The sequence below is a fragment of the Podarcis gaigeae genome (assembly GCF_964106915.1).
Source record: "Podarcis gaigeae genome assembly, chromosome: 14".
Taxonomy (NCBI): Eukaryota; Metazoa; Chordata; class Lepidosauria; order Squamata; family Lacertidae; genus Podarcis; species Podarcis gaigeae.
The window spans coordinates 52,067,118-52,080,648 of NC_139690.1; the positions used below are offsets into that span (position 1 = coordinate 52,067,118).

The 13,531-nt window shown below is 49.3% G+C and overlaps 1 protein-coding gene across 4 annotated transcripts in view; it reads right to left on the bottom strand.

The window, feature by feature from the left end:
- Positions 1-13,531, bottom strand: part of RADIL (Rap associating with DIL domain) — a 76,514-nt gene that overhangs the window by 13,475 nt on the left and 49,508 nt on the right. For all 4 annotated transcript variants that reach the window (XM_083711334.1, XM_083711337.1, XM_083711336.1 and 1 more), the window contains 7 exons: positions 12,779-13,462; positions 11,550-11,587; positions 8,714-8,874; positions 7,617-7,729; positions 3,329-3,566; positions 1,834-2,006; positions 290-440 (listed from right to left, as the gene is read on the bottom strand). In XM_083711334.1, coding sequence (XP_083567460.1) covers positions 290-440; positions 1,834-2,006; positions 3,329-3,566; positions 7,617-7,729; positions 8,714-8,874; positions 11,550-11,587; positions 12,779-13,462 — 1,558 coding nt within the window. The remainder of the gene's footprint in view (positions 1-289; positions 441-1,833; positions 2,007-3,328; positions 3,567-7,616; positions 7,730-8,713; positions 8,875-11,549; positions 11,588-12,778; positions 13,463-13,531) is intronic.

The window sequence follows — 13,531 nt, forward strand, 5'->3', positions numbered from 1 at the left end:
ATGTAAAAACACCAGGCAGGCACCACAAATAACCCAGAGATGCATTTTAAATAAAAGGACGCATTCTACACATGTAAAAACATGCTGATTCCCCGACCATCTGTGGGCCGGATTTAGTAGGCGATTGGGCCGCATCCGGCTCCCGGGCCTTAGGTTGCCTACCCATGGCATACACATTTGTTTCTTTAAGCATTTCCCCCATTGCCCCTTCTGACTCTCCCCTTCTACGATTCCCCCACGATTCTCAACAGAATCCCTCGCTGGGCAACCCGGCCGTGGCTGATCTTACCTGTCCTGAAGGCTGCCAGGCTATCCTCCTTGCTGGGCTGCCAGGCTGGTACACAGCCCATGTCGGACGAGGCCTGGTACTGGGTGAGGATGTGGTGCAGCTGGGCAGGATTGAGGGCAGGGAATTCGGCTCTCAGCATAGGCCAGGTCATCTGAGCAAAGCAAGAGAGGGACGGGTGATGGGTTGCAGAGGGATGATCCCCACGGCCATCACTGGGTGGCTGGCACCACCCTCAGACGTGCGCTGCCAACATCACGGGATTGTGAGGATCTTAGATGCTGAGATTTCAGAGACCAAACCTGAGACCTAGGGGACCGGCTGGACACTGAAAGGTGGTGGCCGGAGACTGCTGAGCGGGCACTGGGAGAGGTGGGGTTGGAGACTGACTTGGAGGAAGGCATCAGTGATCTGGGAGAGCCTGGAAGATGAGGGTCAGAGGCAGGAGAAGCTGCAAGATTGGAGAGCAAAGAGCAGGTGCCAGAGGAGGGAGAGATGGGTTGAGATGGTGGAGAGTCAAGGCCAGGCATAGGCAAACTCGGCCCTCCAGATGTTTTGGGACTACAACTCCCATCACCCCTAGCTAACAGGACCAGTGGTCAGGGATGATGGGAATTGTAGTCTCAAAACATCTGGAGGGCAGAGTTTGCCTATGCCTGGTCAAGGCCTTCCACACCTCCTCCTCCTGCCCCACCACCCCTGCTTCACTGAGGGGAAGGGGGAGGGGAGGAGAGCAGCACCCCCCAGAAAGGTTATTCAAAAATTTCCAGAGATAGATGTTAATTGGAAGAAGGGAAGAGGGAGGGGAGGAGAGCATTACCTCCCAGAAAGGTTATGCAATAATTTGCAGAGATAGAGGTTAATTGGGGGGGGGGGGAGAGAGGGGAGGAGGAGAGCATCACCACCCCAAAAGACTATGCAATAATTTCCAGAGATAGAGGTTAATTGGGGGGGGGAGAGCATCACCCCCCAGAAAGGTTATGCAATAATTTCCAGAGATAGAGGTTAATTGGGGGGGGGAGGAGAGCATCACCCCCCAGAAAGACTATGCAATCATTTGCAGAGATAGAGGTTAATTGGGGGGGGGGAGAGCATCACCCCCCAGAAAGGTTATGCAAAAATTTCCAGAGATGGAGGTTAATTGGGAGAGGGGAAGAGGGAGGGGAGGAGAGCATTACCCCCAGAAAGACTATACAATAAGAGATGGAAGTTACTTGGGAGAGGGGAGGAGGGCAGGACACTCCAGCCCCATTTGAGGCCATGCAATAATCTGCATCCAGCTCCTGCTGGGCTGAAGCTTTCAAGCTGCAGGCAGCCTCCTCGATTAATTTTTTTTAAAAAAAAGGTGCCCTCACCCAGCTGGAGAGTCAAGCCCCCTCCGTCCGTCCTGCCACCTGCAAGGGGTTAGCAGACAAGCCTGGAGACTTTGGGTCAGCCCCCGGAGACCTGGCAACCCTACTCACGAGACGGTGGCTGTGGGCACATAAAACTCCCCCCTGCTGGACTGCCCAACTGGACGTGCCCCTTAGAGGCCAAGGGCTCCTCACCTGCACCAGCTGGGAGTTTGGCATGGCCAAGAGGCTGGCCACGCTGGAGAGCTTGCCAAAGAACTCGTCCGCCAGCTGCCCAAAGCCCACACGCTGTGCCCATTCCAGGAGCAGCCGAAGGGTGGCACGGACTCTCACGCCTTTCGACCAATGGAAGCAGCCCAAGGAGGAGCCTGGGGAGGAGGAGGAAGAGGAGGAGGAGAAGAGGAAGGTCATGGAAGGATCACCAGCTTCAGATGTGCATTGTCAGATTGCCCAGCTGACCCCATGATGCTCTTGAGATCCTCATTTCTGCCAGGTGTTTCCATTTCAAATAATTTACAAGCGCTTCTTAGATTTTATTTCATTTACTTATTAAATTATTGATTGATTGATTGATTGATTGATTTGTACCCCTCCTTTCCCCCTGACAGCTAAAAACAGAGGGTGTGGGGAATGATAATTACGAAACAATTAAACCTTGACAGAATTAAATCTCGCTCCAGATCCCCGTCTCCAGATCAAGCCGCCTTGAGCATTGTTTTAACTATGGAAAGGCGGCGTACAAATAAAATGACAATGATGATGATCTCTTGCCAGCAACCTTGGTCCTCCTGTGGGAATGTTCAGGGAGGCAGGAGAGGATATATTGTTTAATTATATCCTTCCCAACTTGTGTTAACAAGTTCTATGATTTAGCAGAGTAACACCCCCACCCCCTTTTAAACTTGCACAGCAGATAGGTTTGCCAGGCTTGCATAAGCCTCTAAAATAAGTTTCCTGGTAATTCCCCTTTTATTCCCTCCTAAAAAGAATAGACACAGCACAGTCTTGTACAAAAGTATAAAAGACTTTACTCACACGTTCTGTTCACAAATGGATCCCAGATTTAAGTTACAAAATACAGTCATACCTCGGGTTACAGGTGCTTCAGGTTGTGTTTCTTCAGGTTATGGACTGGCGAAACCCAGAAGTACCGGAACTGGTTACTTCCGGGTTTCGGCGGTCGCGCATGCGCAGAAGTGCTAAATCATTCTTTGCACAGGCGCAGAAGCGCCAAATCACAACCCGCGCGTGCACAGACGCGCCACTGTGGGTTACGAACGCTCTGTGTTGTGAACGTGCATCCCGCACGGAACACGTTTGCGACCCGAGCGTCCACTGTATACACACCTGGAATCTATCCCATAAGGAGATAGTTCCTTTGTCCTCTCTTGGCTGGAAACCAAGAGAGAATCTCAGGCTAAGGAGATGTTGCTTCTTTGAGGAATGGAGTCAGAGAGAGAGAGAGATGGCTGCTTGCCCTGTTTGTTACCTGCACAGGTAAGGTCACACCCACCTCTGCTCACCTGTAGAGGAAGTTTGTCCCAGCCCAGGAGGGAACAGGTGGTTTATCTACTGGCTGGACAAACATCCCTCTTCATGTCTAAACATGTCCACTCTAGGAATGTTGTATTTGACTGCTCTGTGTTTCACACCCCACACCTCCCACCTGGAAGCTCCTCCCACCACTCACCTTTTTCCATCAGCTGGTTGAAGAGGAGGGTGTTGGAGAAGAAGAACAGGTAGGCAAACATCTGGGAGCTGATTTCAAGGTGCACCTCATATTGGCGGAGGAGGTCCAAGCTGGCCTGGTAGGTCGACACCACTTTGCGTATCTCCTCAGGAAGAGGCGGGGAAGAGAGCCAGCCCTCTCGCCCTTCGCTCTGGAAGGGGTTGCAGTCCAACAAGGGCGGCAAAGACACGTACAGAGACTGGACAGGGAGAGAGAAAGGGCGGCTCAGCTCTGAACTTCTCATACCAAATGTTCTGAGGAGGGGCGAGTGACCCACTTTGATCCCACGTAGCGCTGGGGAAGCGTTGCAGCTTGTATGTGTGTGTGTATCTATTTATCTAGATAATTGTGTGTGTGTGTATCTATTTATCTTTTTGAATTATGATGCTGGAGGAGACTCTTGAGAGTCCCATGGACGGCAAGAAGATCAAACCTCTCCATTCTGAAGGAAATCAGCCCTGAGTGCTCACTGGAAGGACAGATCCTGAAGCTGAGGCTCCAAGACTTTGGCCACCTCATGAGAAGAGAAGACTCCCTGGAAAAGACCCTGATGTTGGGAAAGATGGAGGGCACAAGGAGAAGGGGATGACAGAGGACAAGATGGTGGGACAGTGATCTCGAAGCTACCAACACAAGTTTGACCAAACTGCGGGAGGCAGTGGAAGACAGGAGTGCCTGGCGTGCTCTGGTCCAGGGGGTCACAAAGAGTCGGACACGACTAAACGACTAAACAACAACAACATCTATTTATCTAGATGGAACGCCCTCCCATCAGATGTCAAAGAGAACAACAACTGCCAGACTTTTAGAAGACATATGGAGGCAGCCTCTTTAGGGAAGCTTTTAATGTTTGATGAATTACTGTATTTTAATATTTTGTTGGAAGCCGTCCAGAGTGGGCGGGGTATAAATAAATTGTTGTTGTTGTTGTTGTTGTTGTTGTTGTTGTTGTTGTTGTTGTTGTTGTTGTTGTTATATCTGAACCCACAACAGGCCTCTGGATTCCTGACTTGGAGCAACAAACACACACCTTTTTCAAATGTTGCTTTTGACAGCTCTTTTGTGCAAATCTGGCATTTTGGGAAAGCTGCATTTCCGAAATTAAAAAAAAAAAGTAATTGGGTGGCACACAAATTAAACTAAGATGCGCTCAGGTTGCCAGGGGTTGGGCTAGATGACCCTCGAGGTCCCTTCCAACTTCACAATTCCATGATTCTATGAAAGGCCTCACAAATAGAAGAGTATTGCAGAGAAGGCAATAAATCAGGACTGGAATCATATAATTGTAGCGCTGGAAGGGACTCTGCAATACAGGAATCTCGAAATGTGGATCCCCTTCCAAATCGAAACCATACTGGACCCTGCTTAGCTTAGCAAATATGCTAGCAGTTTTATTGCTGTGCCATATATTTCATACATTTTTAATTTTCAGAAATGCATTTTTTTATACGTGCCAGTGGTCTGGCATTAATGAAGTCGGCAGTGAGAGAGGGCAGGGCAGGCAGATACGGAGACGGTTGGAATATTGGACCAATCTCCAAGATGGAAAGAACGCGCAGTTTGCAGCTGTCTGGCTTGATTGTGTTAACACATGTCAATAAAGAGGAAAACAGTTTGTCCCCTCCCTCTGCTAATCAATGGATTCTGGTTAATTCAATACTATAACATATTATTCCTCTTTAAGATTCATCTCAGCCCACAACAGTCGTGGGTTTTCGTTTTATTCTGGGCTTGAAATCAATAGTCATATCCTTCTATTTTTATTGCACCAGCATGGAGTATACTATTGAGGGTTTTGTTAACCCTGCGTGGCATTTTCCCCTTGAGTCGCTTTTCTTGCTTTCTTCATAATAATAATAATAATAAAAATTAAGATGAGAGTGGGAAGGACACCAGGAAAAGCTGAGAAGGGAAAGAACAGGCAGCTTTTCAACCCGGAGGCTTGCCGAATGTCTGTCAGAACTGGCAAAAGGCAGACTCACTCCTCCAAATATAGCGTCTCAGAAAGTGTTTTCCCACCCTTCCGGTAAAAGTGCTCATTTCTCTGGCCTTGCAAACTGCAAGACCTGACTCATTTCGCGAGAGGTTCCTCTCGGCCAGATGCCTGGCGCTCAAGACAAGAGCTTCGCAACCCGGGTACTCTGAGCTTTGCGAAGGAGCAAGCAGGGAGGTGGGGAGAGCGAGGAGTCCCCTGCCTTCGAGGAGCTTACACTTCAAATTTTACACCTTCCCGCTGGAACGGTACCTTATTACAGTAATCTACAGTGGTACCTCGGGTTACATACGCTTCTGGTTACAGACTCCGCTAACCCAGAAATAGTACCTTGGGTTAAGAACTTTGCTTCAGGATGAGAACAGAAATCGTGCTGCAGCGCCACAGCAGAAGCAGGAGGCCCCATTAGCTAAAATGGTGCTTTAGGTTAAGAACAGTTTCAGGTTAAGAACGGACCTCCGGAACGAATTAAGTACTTAACCCAAGGTACCACTGTACTTGCGCTTTTGGTGTGCATTTGAACTGCTAGGTTGGCAGGAGCTGGGACCGAGCAACGGGAGCCCACTCTTTCACGGGGATTCGAACCACCAACCTTCTGATCGGCAAGTCCTAGGCTCTGTGGTTTAGACCACAGTGCCACCCGTGTCCCTATAGTTTGCCAATAGGAGATTCAAAAGACAAGCCCTCTGTTTTGCTGAATTCTCGATGTCTACCCCAAACCGTTTGTAATGTATCATGTCTCCAGGTTGCTGGAAGTTGCCCCCCTCCGATCTGATCTCCCTCCCTCTCGCCTTCTTCCCGTGACATCACCACAGCCAGCGACGGTTGTCACTGCCATGCACGGCTGGCTGCGCCTGTGGTGCAGTGCAGGATGCGCAGGGCTGCATCTGCAAGGAGACGCTTTCTCTTTGCGCGATGCCAGCCATGTGTGCAGCCGAGGGTCAGGCCTGGAGATACAGCCATCTCTCTGCATGGGGGGGGGGCAGAATGAGCTCTGCAATGGTTGAGAGAGTCTGTGCCTCTGACTGCAACTGGGAAATGATTCGAGCTAAATAAGCAATCTTGGGTGCTCCTGGGGAGGTCTAGAACGAGGACCCCCCCTCCACTGTAACATTGGGTAAAGACCGTGATTCGTGGACCTCATTTTCTTCATCCTCAGAAAGGTTGGTTTGGCAGCTAAAAGGGTCACTTTCACACAACAGGCAAAGATCAACATTGACCTTCTCCCTGACAGGCTCGATTTCTGCTTGCAAGGGGGGGTTGCCTTGCATTCAGAAATGCCCACCCTTCCGTCTACCACAAGCCAGTCTCTCTGCAAGATCGCCTTGCCCCATGCATACCCTCTTGACCGCTTTGATCTGAGGAACTGACCCACATAATACCCCTTCCTCAGACGTAAGGAGCCTGATCTTTTAGACTGGGGGACCTACGCACTTTGGAACTCCCCGCTGATGGACACCAAGCAGTGGCAGCCTTTGCTGTCTTTTCTCCGCCACCTGCTAAAGAAACCTTTTCACAGAGCCTTGGGCTTGCAGATCAGAAGGTCGGCGGTTCGAATCCCCGTGACAGGGTGAGCTCCCGTTGCTCGGTCCCTGCTCCTGCCCACCTGGCAGTTTGAAAGCACGTCAAAGTGCAAGTAGATAAATAGGTACCGCTCTGGCGGGAAGGTAAACAGCGTTTCGGTGCGCTGCTCTGGTTCGCCAGAAGCAGCTTAGCCATGCTGGCCACATGACCCAGAAGCTGTACGCCGGCTCCCTCGGCCAGTAAAGCGAGATGAGCGCCGCAACCCCAGAGTCGGTCACGACTGGACCTAATGGTCAGGGGTCCCTTTACCTTTACCCAGCATGTGTTATGTATTTTTTATATCGTAATTTTGTGTTGTGAACCACCCTGAGATCTATTGGTATAGGACGGAATACAAATTTAATAATAATAATAATAATAATAATAATAATAATAATAATAATAAATAATAATAATAACAACAACAATAAGAAGAAGAAGAATAGAATGCTGGTGTGTGTTTTAGCTTATTGCTGGTTTTTAAAGTTCAAATGTTTTAGCTGGTCTGACTGATAACCTCACTGTTCTATTCTTTCCATAGACAGCCTTGAGGATTTCTACGCTCGAGTGGCACACACATTTCATCAAATAAATAAAATAAATATGGGGTTTTCCCCCCAGTCTTTGGACCTTGGTCAGGAAAAGCAACCCTCAGCCCCACAGCTCCCTGGAAGTGACAGGGACATGTATTACCTTGGAGATGTAATACACACACTGCTGGAAGGTATACATAATGACTTCCTCAAGGACTGTCATGGCTTCTTCGCTGGCAGTGATGGTCAGGGAAATGAGAGATTCCTTGGATCCTAAGAGGGAGACAGGAAAAAGAAAGGAGGAGGAGGGCTGAGCCCAACATTTCGGGCTGAGCATTTGCTTCTCGAGAAAAGGCACCTCTGCAGCTCTACCCAAAAAGCCTCGCATTCGGAGGCCAAAACCTTCATGTGTTTATTTATTGTTCACGTTTGCAAACCGCCCCTTGTGCTGCAGGAACCCAGAGAGGTGAACACACTTAATAATCCCTTAAAGCAATTAATTTAAGCGTCGTTTTTAAAAATCGCATTAAGATAATGCGCCAGGAAAAGACAGAGAATGTGAAGGGGTTCCAAGTCGGCATGGAAAGAGCCACACAGCCAACTCCACAAATGTTAAGACGGAGAGACTCCCACAACTCTGCATGTGTGAAATAACTCAGTGAAGTTTGCTGACCTTTTAAACTGACCGGGTTTATGGTCTCCTTTGGGTAACAAGAGATGCAGAAATGGAGAGGAAAGCCTGTCCAGCCAGCCAAAAGCACCCCTTCTTTCCAACCAGGCAGGAAGGCAACGGCCCTGTCCAACTTCTGGCCCCCACCCTGATAAAAGGCTCCCATGGGTGTCACTCTGCACCTGTAAAACTCATCTGACTCGGCTGCCATTGGACGCCCTCCCTGCTCATCTTCAGAGGGAGCGAATCAAGAAGCCTGATTCTTGCCCACCCATGTCAGAGCTGAGCCACATCAGGCTTCCAGTTGGGACTTCGGTGGCTTAGAGGTCCTCCATACCAACCCCACCACCCCACAGAAAACTAGATGGGGAGTAACATGTACAAATGGCTTGAGATACCTATTAGGTCCACAAATTACCATATACTAGCATATATTCAACACAAAAAACAGTAGACAATTTGTTGTTGACAAAGGACAGCTGGACATATAAAGGGCCCCATTACCTTCAGTAGCTTAGGGCCTCATCAAACCTAAATCCGGCCCTGACCCCACCCACTCCAACCAATCTAAAAGCATAATAAAACACCTTTCATGTCCAGCTCCTCCTCCATGTTCTGGATGTAAACGGGGGATTTCTGCTGGACAAAGTAGAGGATTTCGATGGAGTTCGACATCCAGAAAAGGACGTGCTGCAAGTCGGGCAGCAGGTCTTTGATGGTGAAGCGGGAGAGAGACGCAGGATCCTGGCTGACGAGACAAGCGCAGAGTTGAGAGGCATCCCGGCAGAGCTACAGGGACACAGTTCCCACACAAACACAACACCACCTCTTTCCAAACGGATCTTTGAACCTCCGCTTTGCTCACCAGGCTCTGAGAGACCCTCGCAAGATCTCACACAACCACCTTGAGTTTCCGCAAGAGCCTCCCAGAGCCCGGAATGCAAGGCGGAGAGCTTGCCCCAAAAGAGCTTTTAAGCTCTCCGCCTTCCGTGCATTTAATTTGGGCGAGTTCAGCCAAGCACATAAAGTTGAAATCGCGCAAGTCAGATGTGGCACAAGGTGGAAAGGTTTTGACCGGTGCAGGGATGGCTATTCCGCCTGAGGTTCCTGTGGAAAATCTGGGGCACTTGGGAACTATAGTCCAAAACTTCTGGAGAGTGCCAGATGTTGGCGTAGGCTGCACTAACCACTGCACCGCATGGCTCTGCTTAACCCCAGCTTCCTGAGAAACAGCCTTCTTTTTCAGAAGGATATGCCCCTCCTCTTCCCACCAGCATTTCCTTACAGTCTCTCCAGGCGCCAAGATTGGTTGTTTATTCCAAAAGAATAAATAAAATCATATGGGATCATTTCACCAAAATGATAGGCTCCAGAGAGCGACTGCACACACCAGCTCTGCTCCCTTATATTAAGACTGTTCCAATTATGTAAAGAGGACAAGGAAATCTGGATCTGGTTTCATTCTTCCCCTTGCACCAAAGCGCTGCTTTTTGTTTCTGCTTCATATATAGATTGCCGCAATAATAATTCAACCCTGTCTGAATGGATTGTCTTAATCAAGTCCCCTCCTTCTCTCATCAGATGCCTTCCTGAGTTGTTAAGGAATCGGAGGAGGAATGCAACCGAGCAAATAAAGGACACTAGGAGAGCCTGGCTGAGTTGCTGTGCAAACAAGATAAGGCGACAATAAACACAAAGAAAAGGAGACTGAAAAAGGCCGGACTTGGCGCACAGAGACATTTGTCCTTTCCACACTCCGTTTGTCACCATCGAGCTAAACAACAACCGCAAGAAGTGATCAGGCTTCTGTAAGGCGGTCAACCCTAATTCTGTGCCAAGGCAAGCAGCATTCCTCAACCCATGTGGATTATGCAACTGAAGGAAAATTTGGAGTGTGAGAGGCAGCGTGGTGTAGCAGTTAGAGCATCAGACTAGGATCTGGGAGAGGCCAGGGTTCAAATTCATGCTCAGCAGTGAAGCTTGCTTGCTGGTTACCTGCCTCTCAGTCTAGCCCACCTCACAGGGCTGTTGTGGGGATGGCACGGAAATGCCATTTACCTTCCCTATTTATCCACTTGCACTTTGACGTGCTTTCAAACTGCTAGGTTGGCAGGAGCAGGGACCGAGCAATGGGAGCTCACCCTGTTGTGGGGATTCGAACCGCCGACCTTCTGATCGGCAAGTCCTAGGCTCTGTGGTTTAACCAACAGTGCCAAATGCAATAAATAAATGCAATAAACAAACAGATAGACAAGTATCAGGGACTCCAGGGTTTGAATTAGGAATCACAGGTGGTGGCCTTGTATGTTGTGTGTGGGCAGGCATTGGAGGGAAGGGGACACAGGTTTGTGATATTGGTTCCTGCGACCAGCAGGCAGAATGATGCCTTTGGGTGACATTTGAAGGTTCTCCTAGGGGTTTAAGTGGATGCTAAATCCCAAATCCCTCTGGGGTCTCCGAGGCCTTTCTGCACTTGAGAAGAATTGCAGAATACACATGTCAGGAAGCAGATCTGGACACAAGCCAGTTTACTCCACTTTGACCCTTTTCTGTTCCCTCTCTTGCAGGAAGTACAGTGGAACCTCGGTTTTTTAACGTAATCCATTCCGGAAGACCCTTTGACTTCTAAAACGTTCGAAAACCAAGGATCAATGGGTGGTTGGCAAAATCCATTGAAAAAATGGAAAAACATGCAGCAGAAGCCATTCGATTTCCGAGGCACATTCGAAAACGGAAGCAATTACTTCCCAGTTTTTGGCTTCTGAATCATTCTGCTTCCGAGACGCTCGAAAACCAAGGCTGTATTTCTGTCGAGAATGGTTATGCAATTGCAGAAGCAAATTTAATTAAGAAATGTTCCTATTAAAGTCTGTCTCTTGGGAACTGGAACTGAATGTCAGAAGATTTGGGATAGATAAAAGGAAACTTTATTTTATCCACCCAGAATCTTCCAGTCTAGCTTCACTACATGTCCAATAGTTCTAGTGGTAGGAAAACGAAAAAAATCTCTCTCCATTTTCTCCAGGCTGTGCATAATTAGCAAAAGCAGCAAGAACAGCCACGAACGATGACATTGTGCTGCAATTTCTTGCCAGAAAACAAAACAAGGCTAGTCTGCTGGCTAGGTTCAGGCATTCACACAAAGCACGAATAAACCATGGCTTGCTGTACTGTGAGAAGCAGGTCCTTTTATCATTTGCTTTTCAATTGAATAGGCTTTGCATTTGTTAGAAGACTGCCTTTAAGATAAAAACTGCTTGTTATTTGATGCATTTGCATGCTGTATTTTGAAGGCATCCTCCTCACCCCCAGAATGACACAGAGCTTGGTTTGGGTGGCATGCAAACCAAAACCTACATGCACATTTATTTGGAAGCAACATTTCACAGAAAGAAGCTGAAATCCTGGATGCAGAAGACTTACTGTTGCGACTGTTTCTCGGCTAGTTCGTTTGTTTTCTCCTGGAATCAAGGAAGGCAACAAAAAAAGGGAAAGGGAATGAAATATCACCGATACTGTGAAGATGAGAAAATTCCCAAATCTGCACAGCCAGTCCCAATGTTGCTTGCTAGCCACGCTTTCTCACAATAAACTCCCCATCCCTCCCCCCGCCCCAGTAGTTAGTGTTCATTCACAGCAGGCAAACCCAGAGATTTGCAGAAGGACAACCAATCTTCAGGCCTGGTTAAAGAGGACATGCAATGATGGTGCCAGGTGAGCCTCTCCAAGGAGAGTATTCCACAAACGGGGAGCCACCATTAAGAAGGCCCTGTTCTCTTTGACCGAAAGAAGCAGAGAGATTCAATTATATGTGTGGGAATGTTCAGGGAGGCAGGAGAGGAGATACTGTTTATTAATATCCTTCCTAACTTGCGCTAGCAAGTTTTATAACTTAGCAGAGTTTTAACATTCCCCTTTGAATGCACCGCGGGTAGCTGGTTGCAGGCTTGTTTAAGCTTATCAATATAGATTTCTGGTAAGATCCTCTCTTACACAATCTTGTGTAAAGTATATAAAAGTAGTTTGCACACATCATCAGTTCACAGTTGGATCCCTGAAGTCAGACTTAGTTACAAAGATATATACATGTGGGTCTACCCCATCTGGGAGGTTAATCCCAGTGACTGTAGACTGGCAGTCACTGCAGTTCACACGACAAAAGGAAGATAGAGAAGAAGGGAAGAGGGCTGCGTGCCTTGCGCTTTTGTTACCTGGACAGGTAAGGCCACGCCCACCTCTTGTCACATGCCAGAGGAAGGTTGCCCCAGTCCAGGAGGAAACAGGAAGTTTTCAACTGGCTGGACCAAACATCCCCTTGCGTGTCCACTCTAGGAAAACGAGGAATGTTGTACTTGACTGCTACTTATGTATCACATCCCACAATACAGTGGTACCTCGGGATGTGAACGGGATCCATTCCAGAGCCCCGTTTGCACCCTGAATAGAACGTAAGACTGCGTCTGCGCAGGTCGCATTTCGCCGCTTCTGCGCATGCGCGTGACATCATTTTGACCTTCTGCGCTTGCGCGAGCGGCGAAACCCGGAAGTAACGCGCTCCATTGCTTCTGGGTCGCCGCGGAGTGCAACCCAAAAATACTTATCCTGAAGCATATTTATCCCGATGTATGACTGTATATCCAATATATACTAACCCACACGGTCCTCTGTATCATCTTGGACAACTTGAGGAGGAGATGGCCAAACTCCCCGGGCCTGAAGTGGCCGGCTGAGTGCTGGACGCAGAGGCAGAGGAGGAAGGCGGGCGCCAGCTTGTGGTCGTCGCTGGTGGGCTCGATGAGCGTGACGATCCTCCGCAGCAGCAGGTCCTCGCTGGGCTTGTCAAATTCCAGCTGCAGCTTCCGGCGGCCTCCCCTCCGCCCAGAGGGTCCCTGCGACGGCACGGGCGCCTTCTTGGCCGACGAGCCCTTGTCCCTCGCTTGGCTGCCGCAGACCTTGCAGGTGGACGGCAGCTCGGGCTCGGAGGCTCGGCGCGCGGCCTTCAGCCTCATGAGGGTCTGTGCGGGCAGCGGCTGTGTCTTCACGGGGTCCTTGTAGAGCAGCAGGTAGTAGAGGCCGAGGGAGATGAGGTCGCCGTGGTGGAGAGTCGCCGTCCTGCCCACCTCAGAGAAGTTGATGGAGATGGCTGCCCCGGGGATGGGCTCCAGGACCAGCTTCTCCTTGGCGCGGTGGCTCGAGCGGCCGGACGCCTTGACCTTCCGGATGGTGCAATGGAGGGGGAGGATGTCCGGAGCCGAGAGGCTGATGCTGGGCTTGCTGGCTTGAGTCCTCTGGCCAACGGTGTGCTGGTCGCGATTCAGCAAATAGACCAAGCTGTCCTGCACAGAGAAAACCACAAAGATACACAGAGAAAGACGTTTATTCAATATTTTCCTTCCTTCCTGCAC